The 11,478-nt window shown below is 43.9% G+C and overlaps 1 protein-coding gene across 1 annotated transcript; it reads left to right on the top strand.

The window, feature by feature from the left end:
* The first annotated feature begins 89 nt into the window (after nt 1–89).
* esco1 (establishment of sister chromatid cohesion N-acetyltransferase 1) lies at nt 90–11,159 on the top strand. The gene is made up of 10 exons (XM_062521058.1): nt 90–162; nt 1,273–3,901; nt 4,979–5,066; nt 5,237–5,300; nt 5,438–5,522; nt 6,282–6,413; nt 6,644–6,733; nt 9,340–9,483; nt 9,853–10,037; nt 10,594–11,159. Exons 2-10 carry the CDS (start codon nt 1,274–1,276, stop codon nt 10,739–10,741), a joined length of 3,564 nt encoding a protein of 1,187 aa, XP_062377042.1. The 5' UTR covers nt 90–162; nt 1,273; the 3' UTR covers nt 10,742–11,159.
* Nucleotides 11,160–11,478: the final 319 nt, after the last annotated feature.

The following is an 11,478-nucleotide window of genomic DNA, read 5'->3' as shown; positions in this document are numbered from 1 at the left end:
TATTTCCAATATCATAATCATATGAAATGTGTGAGAGGTGGGAAAACCAAAACAATGACCCCTTTTCTCACTTCCCTTCGCTTGGCTAGCTCCGGAAGTACAGCCAAACTTTACTTCACAGGAGAAAACAGCTGTTGTTGGGGAGTAGAAGTAAACCATAAAGTGAGTTTGTAATGTATAATTGGCTTATTTGAGAGTTATATATTATTCTGTAATATCAATGTACATTGCACATCGGTTATTAGCTGTTACTGCCAAACGAGCTTCTTATTCCTCGTTTGTTTGCTGACTTGCTAGATGACTGCCCTAGCCAGCCAACCAGCCAGTTAGCTAGCTGATGATAAGTTGTCGGGGGGGAAAAACAAGAAGTAGTCATTTGTGATCAGCCATCTATCATAGTTACGCGACATCCTTTGTATTTAAATGTATGCGCATCTTATATTTTATAAAAATAGCCTGCCAAATAGCGTGCAGAGAAAGAAATCTGTGCTGAGCAATTATGATGGCAATTTTGAAAGATGACTAGCTAGCTAGCAACAAGCGTAGCTAGTCTGCTACAGCAGCGGACCTATGCATTGAGCCAGATAAGTAGCTACCTTAACAGTAGGTGTCAAAAGTGAGTGTCTTCTGTGCGCTATCGATTGTATCAAAGGTGATTGCAGAATGATGAAGCGGTTACCACCTCTGTTAAATTGAGGTAGCTTGTGGTTATTATTTTTTAGCTATGCTTGCCACTTAAACCTGTCACCCTTTTAGCTCGCCTGCTAGCTTACTGACCACTGACTCGATGGTTACTACGAAGTCAGTGTATTTCAGCTTTATTTCGCCTAAATTACTATGTTTGGACCTACTCTTACCGATGATTTGAGCCGTCAGAATGAATCCATACATGCCAGAGACGAGTCGTGGATTTTTCTGGAGAAAACAGTGCAACACAGGCCTTGTGTTTTTGAATGATATGTAATTTAGAATGATCAAATCGTGTTCTCATGATATTGAAAAATTACGGATACAATATTAACTTGACATTCAGTGACACAAACACTTGTTAAGGTAAAATAATATGATTATAACTAATGTAATAAACCATCTAATCACTGGTAATAACCACCGGTACCTTAAGTTGATTGCTGTCATAGTAGATTTGACATGTCTTATATTCAGTGGCACTGGCCTTCTGTTCTTCTTTAATGATAACCGTTTATAAATGTGTGTCCTCATCCCATGACATCACATGAATGCTTATGTTTTTCAATGTCTCTTTTCTTGCAGAATGCCAGCTTATAAAAGAAGGGTACAATCAGTTGACAGCCAAACTAAAAAGAGAAAGCTGGACCAGCAGTCAGGGACAGAGACCAGCAATGTTCCTGAAAGCCCGCGCAGGTCACTGCGAGCAGCAGCATCCCAGAAGAAAAAAATGGAGGATCAACAGTCTAAGAAATCACCCTCCACAGAGGAGAACACAAGTGCCCCCCATCAAACAGTGAAGCGCAGAGGACCAGCAAAGGGTGCAAAGCGAGGGAGGCGGAAAAAAAACACAGCTGAACAAGGAGCTACTTTAAAGCCAGAGCACTCAAAGGACTCTGAAATGGCTGTACAAATCCGAGAGGCAATTCCGAGAAAGAGAACTAGAAGGAAGAAGGAGAAGGATGGTGAGGGGAATGTGATAAAACGGCCTGTTGGTCGCCCTCCGTCTAATGGGCTGGGGAGCTACAAAAGGAAGTACAACCCAAAGGAGACCAATATTTCTGTCAGATTGGAATCTACAGGTTTACAGCTAATACTGGATCTCATACAGATAGATCACAACTATGGCAAACCCTCCAAATTAACAGTAAAGACTTTGATCTCCTCAAATGAGAAACAGGGAACCCAAGTAATTGAAAGGTCGAAGGAGGAAGCCATAGTGCAGCACCAGTCTGTGGAACCTGCACAGGACAATACAGCAGCCACAACAGAAACACAGCAGCATATTAAACATGAGCCAAAAGAGCTAACAGAACCAGATTCTGTGGCTTGCAGCGAGAATGTCGAATCTCTTAAGGACAGTTCAGTAACTGCATCAGAGGTTGGGGAGCAAGTTGAAAAAGTGTCAGATGAACAGGAAGAGCCACGGACTCCCGCTATTGTCAAAGCGGAGGTTCCAAATCCAGAAACTGCAGCCCCGACTGAGGTTCCAAATCCAGAGACTGCAGCCCCGACTGAGGTTCCAAATCCAGAAACTGCAGCCCCATCTGAGGTTCCAAATCCAGAAACTGCAGCCCCGACTGAGGTTCCAAATCCAGAAACTGCAGCCCCGACTGAGGTTCCAAATCCAGAAACTGCAGCCCCGACTGAGGTTCCAAATCCAGAAACTGCAGCCCCGGCTGATCAGACTACAGAATCCCTCAAGGATTCTATTCCGGTGTCTACCTCAGAGATGGCAGAGCAGAGTGAAGATTGCCAGGGAGAGCACAAGGATGCCCCTGCTGTTTCTACTGTTGAACCGCAGGGAACATTGGAAGATGCCACAAATCCCCCCGATCAGTTGATACCAGTCCTCGAAGAGCCTAGTACTTGCACTGATCCACCTAGTTCAGATGTGACTGAATTGACAGCATCAAGCACTGGTGCTGATTCTCCAGAGGGACCAACAAATGCACCCCCCTCACCAGAGCCGGACTTCTCTTTAGACACACAGCCGATGCTGGACACAGACGACATGGAGATTGAAATCGAGAACTGTGTGGTAGAAGTGGTGAGTGAGAACCTGCTCGGCTCAACAGATAACCAGCATGATGCACTGGATAAGGTAGCGCTTGGACTACTGAGTTCTTCAGGTGCGTCTGGGGTGGCGAGGGCCTCTTTAAAGGACTTGGTCAGTGGGAACAAAGTGGCCGGGAGTAGCCAAGGTCAGCCCAAGAAGCAGGCCATGAACCCTCAGGCCAGGACAAAAGCCCGTCTGGCTGCGCAAGCAGAGGCGAAGGCTGCAGCCTCTAAGAGAGCCGCTCACAGGCAGCTGAACCTGCTAGCCTTGTGTGAGGAGATCGCTGACGACATCGCGTCAGACACTGCGCTAATCAAGGAGATCAAGAAAGAGAAAGACGTTGTTTCCCAAACTGTAGTAGCACTGCCATCATCATCACCACCACCACCACCACCAGCAGCGGCGGCAGCAGCACCCCCGCCAGCAGCTGGGGATGAAAAGCCTGCAACGCCTGCGACACAGAAAAACGGAGCTGAGTCCAAGGAAGCAGAAACAGCTCAGCCTTCTCTCAGCTCCCAACAGCCCCCTCAGACCAGTGAGCCTGAGCAGAAGGCCCCAGAACCAGCGCCCCCGCCGGAGGCAGAGACGCCCAAGAGGCGTTTCTTCTTGAGCCAGATAACTGTGCCACTGAAGGTCCATGAGAAGAAGAAGTTGTCACGATACCAGCGCCTGCGGCAGGTGGAGCTCCAGAGGGATAAACTTACGTGGACGCGGGTCAAGAAACTGAAGTCCGATCAGGCCAGTCAGAACCTGCCTCTCAGAGAAGACCATCGGGATTCATCATCTACGCCGGTTGCTGCTTTTTCTCCAGCGCCAACGCCTCCTCCTGCTCCTGCTGCTGCTCCTGCTGCTGCCTCTGTTGTTACTGTTCCCACACCAGCTGCTGCCTCAAATGTGTCTAGACCTGACCGGACTGCCAAGCATCCCGTCTCAAAGGAGTATGCCCTAAAACCTCCCAGTAAACCTGAAGCCAAGAGGGTACTCCCTCCAGTTCCCCCTCCCAGACCAAATGGAGTGACTGTCCCAAAGGCACGTCCTCCAATAGAATACAAACCCTATACTCCCAGGCCAAAGTACTCTGCGGACGACTTTGTGCTGGATGGCTTAGATGACGAGATCCCTAAGCCAGTGGTACCCAGCAATGGGAAACATGAGGTAATAAGGACAATATTGTGTGGCTCCCACTGTTATCAACCAATATCTCACGTTTTGTTTTCTCTGATAGGAACTAGTTGTCAACCTAGCCTTGCTGGCTGGCACCAGACTTATTCCCAATTGAGAGTTGTTCTGGACCCTTCAAGATTATCTTTTATTTACAAGGAGTGTTGCCAATTAAGGTCTTAGATTAAGCATACCTCCTGTTGGAGTTACAATAAACATAGAGTGGGGAGAAAATGTATTTGATACCATGCTAAAGTTGCCTAAAAAGAGGAATATAAAATCATCATTTGACAATTGAGCTTAATATCTATTAGCCTGTTTGATGCTCATTGAGCTCAATGTAAATCAAACAGGCTAATAGGCCTACTGGAAAAAGCACCATGCCAATCTCTAGCTATGGTGAAGGGTATGTGATAATGTGGGGCTATTTTAATTCCAAAGGCCAAGGCAACTTTATCAGGATGCATAATATCCTGGATCCATGAAATAGCTGGCCTTTAAAAAATAAAAGTCTGCCTGCCCCTATGTTAACCCTATGTGTTAAATTCCCATAGGGTTACATAGGGGGTCAAATACTTCCTTCCCATTAAAGGAAAGCATTTATTTATTTACGATACATTCTTCAATCACAAAGAAAATTGGTGTCCTTGGCGGTTCAATTTTTACTCATTTTTTGAATTAAGGCATTAAGATCAATTGTCAAATGATGACTTTGTATTCCTGTTTTAGCATGGTATCAAATACATGTGCTCCCCACTGTATCTTCCTTGTCAACAAAGGCCTTAAGTGCAGCTAGCTGTCATTTACTGACACAATCAGCTGCAGCCATCGATTGTTTACAAAAGTACCTCAACAGTGCTCCTCTGTCTGTCATCTATATAAAGCCTGCACCGTATGAAGAGGTTGTGATTAGCCCTGGTTGGAATCTGAGAGAGGCCAGAATAAATGGTTATGTTGCTTAACAGACGCCTTTGTCGAAAGATTTCAGAATCGCCTAGTTTCGTGGCTAATGTCCATGTCGAATTTTTCTGAAATTTGTTTGTTGTGTGTTATTTTTATGAAACGTTACAGGGCAGTTCAGGACAAACTTCTTCCTCACAGTCCAAAGGCCCCACGGTGAACGTTACAGAGAAGCATCTATGTGTTAAGTCACCTGCAGGTAAAGCCATCTGAAAGTGCTTTGCAGTGCCAAAATGTATACCAGTTTATCACACTCTAACAGTCTAAGTCACAAACATGTTGTTTGTAGATGACATGTTTGACTCAATACTTAAAATGCTCTGAGGCATGTTTTGTAATACACTAACCACATTTTATCAAACCTCGTAGATAATGAGGTAAAGCCACCAGCTCAAACAGATCAGACAAAGTCACCAGCCGGAGAGATTGTCCAGTAAGATATGAAAATATCTTCTCTTTTAGTAATTTATTCACATCAGCTGTTTTCCCCACACTGTGCAGCAATATGTGCATTAGGACGTAATGTCATTCTAACATGTTGTGCTGATTTGAGTGTATGTGTTTTTCTAGGGCTAACTGTGGTCCACAGTCTGACTCAAAGCTCGAGAAAGATATGAAGAAAGAGGCCACCAAAGGAGGCCAGCAGACTACGACCGTGAGTCTTAATATAGTGTCAACGTCCACTTCTGCTACAGTCTCAATCGAACCAAGAGGCCTGGGGTGGCCGTGCTGGGTTTTCACCAGCACAGTCGTGTCTGGCTGTAAATGGTTTGATGGATTGTGCAAAGGAGACATTGCTTCCATACTGGAAAGAAACACGCCTGCAGTGTCATGTATTCCTTGCACATACTGTAGATAAGCTACCAAGAAACTGAGCTAATGTGATGGTGCTGTAGAGTCTAGTGACTTTGTGTGTGTGTGTGTGTGTTGTTTTCATCCATGCCTGGAGGAAACGCTGCTATTAACGCTGGTCAAATAAAAGCCCCTTGTACAGCAAATATGTGGTCTTTGCTACAAATGAGCACATACTGTATGTGGCCATTTGGGCCACGTGCATAGGCTGGTCACTAGGGGTCTCAGGATAGCTCAATTTTCAAAAGTGAAAGCAAAGCATCTGGTAAAGGACTGTTAAATCTCATCTATTACTGGAAGTCACTATATTTGGTTATATATTATATTATTATTATTATAACACACTATATTATTATCTTAACTATTATTAACTAATTATATATTAGTGTGTCCATAACGTCTGTTGTGCTTTTGTTGTTGTCAGCAGTCACATGAATCTTGTCAAAGGAATTCTCATACATTTGTGTCATTATGTATACTCGCTGAATGCGCTGAATTTTGGGCAGAAATTAAGAAGATGTGTTTGTGTGTGTGTGTGTGTGTGTGTGTGTGTGTCATCTAGGAGTCTGGTCAGAAGTCCTTTGGAGCTACGGTTTGCAGTGTGTGTGGGATGCTGTACTCAGCATCCAGTGCAGAAGATGAGTCTCAGCACTTGCTTTTCCACAACCAGTTCATCAGCGCCGTTCGATACGTGGTGAGGAGGGACACATGTGTACACGCACTGCTACATGCACATAGAATACACCAAGTCTCACTCTTAATCATGCAAACATGCTTGCACATACTAACTAAGGCACCAACATACACTTTATTTGGATGTTTCATTTGAATTGTGAACAAGCCTGTACGATAGCTTCTGACCCTCAAAACAGCCATGTACACATCAGTCATGTTTTCATGGACTAAACCTTCTGCCCCCCACAGGGATGGAAGAAAGAGAGGATTCTGGGAGAGTACCCGGATGGCAAAATCATTCTTGTCCTTCCCGATGACCCCAAGTATGCACTGAAAAAGGTATGTGTCATAGGCTCTGTTAGAGTTCTCAACGGGCCTGAAAATTACAACCCGACCCGACCCGGCCCGTGGCTTTCAAAGCCCGAGCCCGATGTAACCCGACACATAAATATGAATGATCTATCCAAACCTGGCCCGCGGCCCGACGCCGGCGGTCGAGTTTCCCCATGTTATCCTATGGAGACGGACGGTCGTTAAGGGCACAATTATGTGCAGTGGCCTGGCCAACCTAAGTAACTCACGTAAAAACCTAGTGAAACGATATTTTCCACAATAGAAACATGATATAAATGGGGAAACTTACTGTTCTTGCTATAAAAAAGGCAGAATCATCCACAGAGCATGATATTTCAATAACCGCTTCAAACACGCTTCACTATGATGGCAATGAGTTGTTAGCTATTCACGAAGACGTAGCCTATTGCCCAGCAACAATCTAGGCTACTGCCATTTTATTTTGTTCAAGGAGACGGCTTCTTAGAACTTGCACAGGAACTAATAAATGTTGGTGCGGTGCAACAGAACAGAACACATGCAGAGTTGCTGCCAGCTCTGTCCTTCCATCTCCCAACACAGCGTCACGTCTGTCCCCGCTCCATGATTGCATGCACGTTTCATGCAGCAGCCAGACTTTCTTTACGGTACAGATAGATAGATAGATAGACTTTATTGATCCATAAGGGGAAATTAATGATGATTCGCGGTAAACAACAGCGATGATTAATAAATGTTTTTTTTTTTTCACTGAGTGGAAAATTAAGCCCGAGGACCGACCCGACCCGAGCTTATATTTTTTGACCCGAACCCGGCCCGAACCCTCGGGTCCCGTCGGGTTTTTCGGGCCGACCCGGCCCGTTGAGAACTCTAGGCTCTGTCCCATTCCCTTCACTCCTCCAAACCCTTCGCCCTACTACTCATGGGTTTCATCACGTCTCTTTCCACAGGTGTATTAAAGGAATAGTTCGGAATTTTGGACATAGGACCTCATTTCCAACTTAGTCGGGGTGATATAGGTCGGTGGAGAGACCATATTCAGTGAATTTCTGACCTTCCTGAAGTTGCAGCGTTCATCTCGTGCTAGTCTGGTGCCGAGATAATGCAAGTCAACGGTAACATCCAGTCTGCCACTGAAAACAGTCTTAATCCACTCCACAGAACACCCGAAATAAATTATAACGTCAGACTATCGATGCACATGTCTGTGTTGATAGCACAATGTTAGAAATAAAACTAACCTTGCATCGCATTGCAATAGCCTACTTTGTAGCAGTAGCGGATTGATATTGAGAAACTAGTCCCTCAAAATGTAATAAATCATTGAGTTGCAAGGTTAGTTTTATTTCTAAAATTATTCTATCAACACGGACATGTACATCGATAGTCTGACGTTTTAATTGACTTGTCTCGGGTGTGCTGTGGAGTAAGTAAGACTGTTTTGGATGTTACAGATGAAATGCGTTAGCTCAGAACCAGCGTTAGCAAAGGGGAACGCTGCAACTTAAGGAAGGGGTTAAACGCGATAAAAACTAGGTCTCCACCGACCTATATCACCTCGGCAAAGTTGGAAATTAGGTCCTATGTCCAAAATTCCGAACTATTCCTTTAATCAAGCACCATGCAGTCTGCATTGACAATCAAGGTGCTTGATTTTATACACCTGTGGAAAGGGACCTGATGAAACCCATAGAGAAGCTGCATGTTGCCTTTATTGAAATGTAATTAACGTACCCAGACTAACCAGGGTATGCAAGGGATAATGGATAATGGATTACTTGGTAATTATCGGAAAATAAGTCCCGACAGGACGAACAGAACCCGGACGTGCAGCGTCTTTAGCAATGATTTGACTACCGTTTTGTGGCTTCCGCTAACCAAATAAATACATCTTCACACAGATAGAACTTTTGCAGGTGTTACATGGCAATGTATTACTAGATAGAGTTTCACTTTCGATGAAATTCCATTGCAAGAAGTGAATGGATTTGTTGCGGATTGATATGAAACGTGAATCAAACACACAAAAGCAAAACCTGTTGCCATTGACAGTGGTCATTACCGTATTTTCCGGAGTATAAGTCGCACCGGAGTATAAGTCGCACCAGTCAAAAAATGCCTCACGAAGAGGAAAATGCAATATATAAGTCGCACCTGACTATAAGTCGCATTTATTCAGAAATGTATTCACAAAATCCAAGATCAAGATCAGAAAAAGGCTGCTAGACACGGAGGCCAAAAAGATTAATATTAATGATGAGAAGGCGTGAATGGCCGCCCATCTGTAGCTGTAGACAGCTGTAGACAGTAATGTATACTCCTCTTTCATTTTGGAATTATTCAAAAACATGTTAAATTTCATATATAAGTCGCACCTGACTAAGTCGCAGGGCCAGCCAAACTATGAAAAAAAGTGCGACTTATAGGCCGGAAAATATGGGTATATACTTTGCAGCGGTCATTATATAGATTTAATTTAATATTTCATGTGAATGTAACTTTCCGCAGCACTCTGAAGAGCCATGTAATAAGAGATTATAGTACATACGTGTCTAAGATTATAATGATGGCTTTGCATAACCGTCTGAAATCTTCCTCTGATCTCTACCAAGGTGGAGGAGATCAGGGAGATGGTGGACAATGACCTGGGCTTTCAGCAGGTCGAGACCAAGTGCCCCTCTCAGACCAAAACCTTCCTCTTCATCTCAAGTGACAAGAAGGTAGCCGGCTGCCTCATAGCGGAGCATATCCAGGAGGTGAGAGACGTCTGAATGGCTGCAGATGCAGATGCAGCGCTTCGAGGCCTGCTTTCCCACTGTGTGTGTGTTTTTTTGAGGTGGCAAATAAGCATTCCACGTTGTTGCCTAAACTACATACTGCAGTGTAGCATAGATGAATCATCTTCTATTCAGATCTTCTTGAAATCATCATGCACACAGAGAAAAGGACATGCGGCTTTATTTTATTTTATTTTATTTTATCATTTGAAGACGAAATGTGACGAAAGGCCAGCGAAGGACTTAAACTCTAATAGCTTGTTGCAAATTATTTGATAATAATAATAGTAACGATGAAGATAACAATAGTGTCTCGTTTATGGCCTTTGTGCTGTCTCCCTCCTCCAGGGTTACCGGGTGATCGTGGAGCCTGTGCCGGAGGGCTCGGAGGGGGAGAAGGTGATGTTTGAGCGGCAGCGCGCCTGGTGCTGCTCCACCAACCCCGAGCCGGCCCTCTGCGGCATCAGCCGCATCTGGGTCTTCAGCCTGATGAGACGCCGAGGCATCGCCTCGCGCATGATCGAGTGTCTCAGGTAAGTCCTTGCCCTGTCAGGTAGTCTTATTATTTTTTTTTTTATAATTTTTTGTCTATTTGTTGTATATTCAAAGGGAATAAAATATAACCGATTCCCTGGCTTAAAAAAGACAAACTAGCATGCTTGCCTGTCTCAAACTAGCATGATAGAGTGTCTCAGGTGAGTCCTAGCCCTGTCAGGCAGTCTTATTTTTTTTTTATCATTTTTTGTCTATTTGTTGTATATGCAAAGGGAATAAAATAGAACCGATTCCCTGGCTTAAAAAAGACAAACTAGTATGCTTGACTTCATAAAGATAAACTCACCAGAGGTTCAGATTCTGTACCATAAATGCAGAGGGGAAGAAATTCAGTATGTATACTGTGTATGTATGCTAATGAGAGAAAAATATTTGAATGGCTCAAGTGTCAAAAAGTTACTTAGAGTACTTTGTGGTGATAAAGTCTCAATGAATGTGTCTGAGAAACAATCATTTTTAATCAAGTGATCTCTGTCTATCAAAGTGAAACAAGATCATTTTCATTTAGTAACAATTGTCTGTATTACATTTTAGGAATAATTTCATCTATGGTTCACACCTGAGCAAAGAAGAGATCGCTTTTTCAGACCCCACACCTGACGGAAAACTCTTCGCCACCCACTACTGCGGCACTTCCCAATTCCTGGTTTATAACTTTGTCAGTGGGAACCGTTCAACTTGACCCTTCCCATGCCCCCCTTCATGTGTGTACCCCCCAGATCACTGACTGAATCATGATAGTTTTGAGATGAAGAAATCATGGCCTGGATTTAAAACAAATGGCAAGTATGTCTCAAGTCCATTCTGAATGGGCTTGACCACATAGTATTGCAGCAGACACTGCACAGCAAATCTCACATGTGTGGAACGATGTCTCTGGTTTGAAGTGAAAGAACCACGCAAGAGGACACTGTCTGTCCTTCTGACTGAGAGAGATTGCCCAAGTGTTTTAACCACTGAGGCTGGCCTGTGAAATTTGTCCGAGCAGCATTTCATGTTATGTTATCACTTTGCTCTGTGAGAGTCTGATGATGTTCACTCAGGTTCAAATATTTGAGTGGATCATGAACTTCGCTGGGACCTTCCAAAAGGTGTCATTTACCCCCCAAGCACATCAGCAACCCCAAACTGGTTTCCTCTTTCCAAAGTTCAGTCGTGAGACTTTGCACCAACGGTTCAAGACGCTAGCTGTGGGCACCGCCTTCTGGTCAGGAGAGGAGACCCTCACAACTACTTTAGAATCTCAGGTTCCAAAACATCAATGAGTGATCTTTTTTTGTCAGTTAGGTAAGTTTCCCTTTAAAAACTGTACTGTTAAACATTTTAAAAGAGAAATATTTTCTTGGCATTTTTTCTTTTTACTATGACAGACTTTTGGTGTTTTAAAAGTTTACACAGATGAAATTGACAGCAATAGAC

This window comes from Sardina pilchardus, chromosome 19 (assembly GCF_963854185.1).
Source record: "Sardina pilchardus chromosome 19, fSarPil1.1, whole genome shotgun sequence".
Lineage (NCBI taxonomy): Eukaryota > Metazoa > Chordata > Actinopteri > Clupeiformes > Clupeidae > Sardina > Sardina pilchardus.
This window is presented reverse-complemented; position numbering and strand designations above follow the sequence as displayed.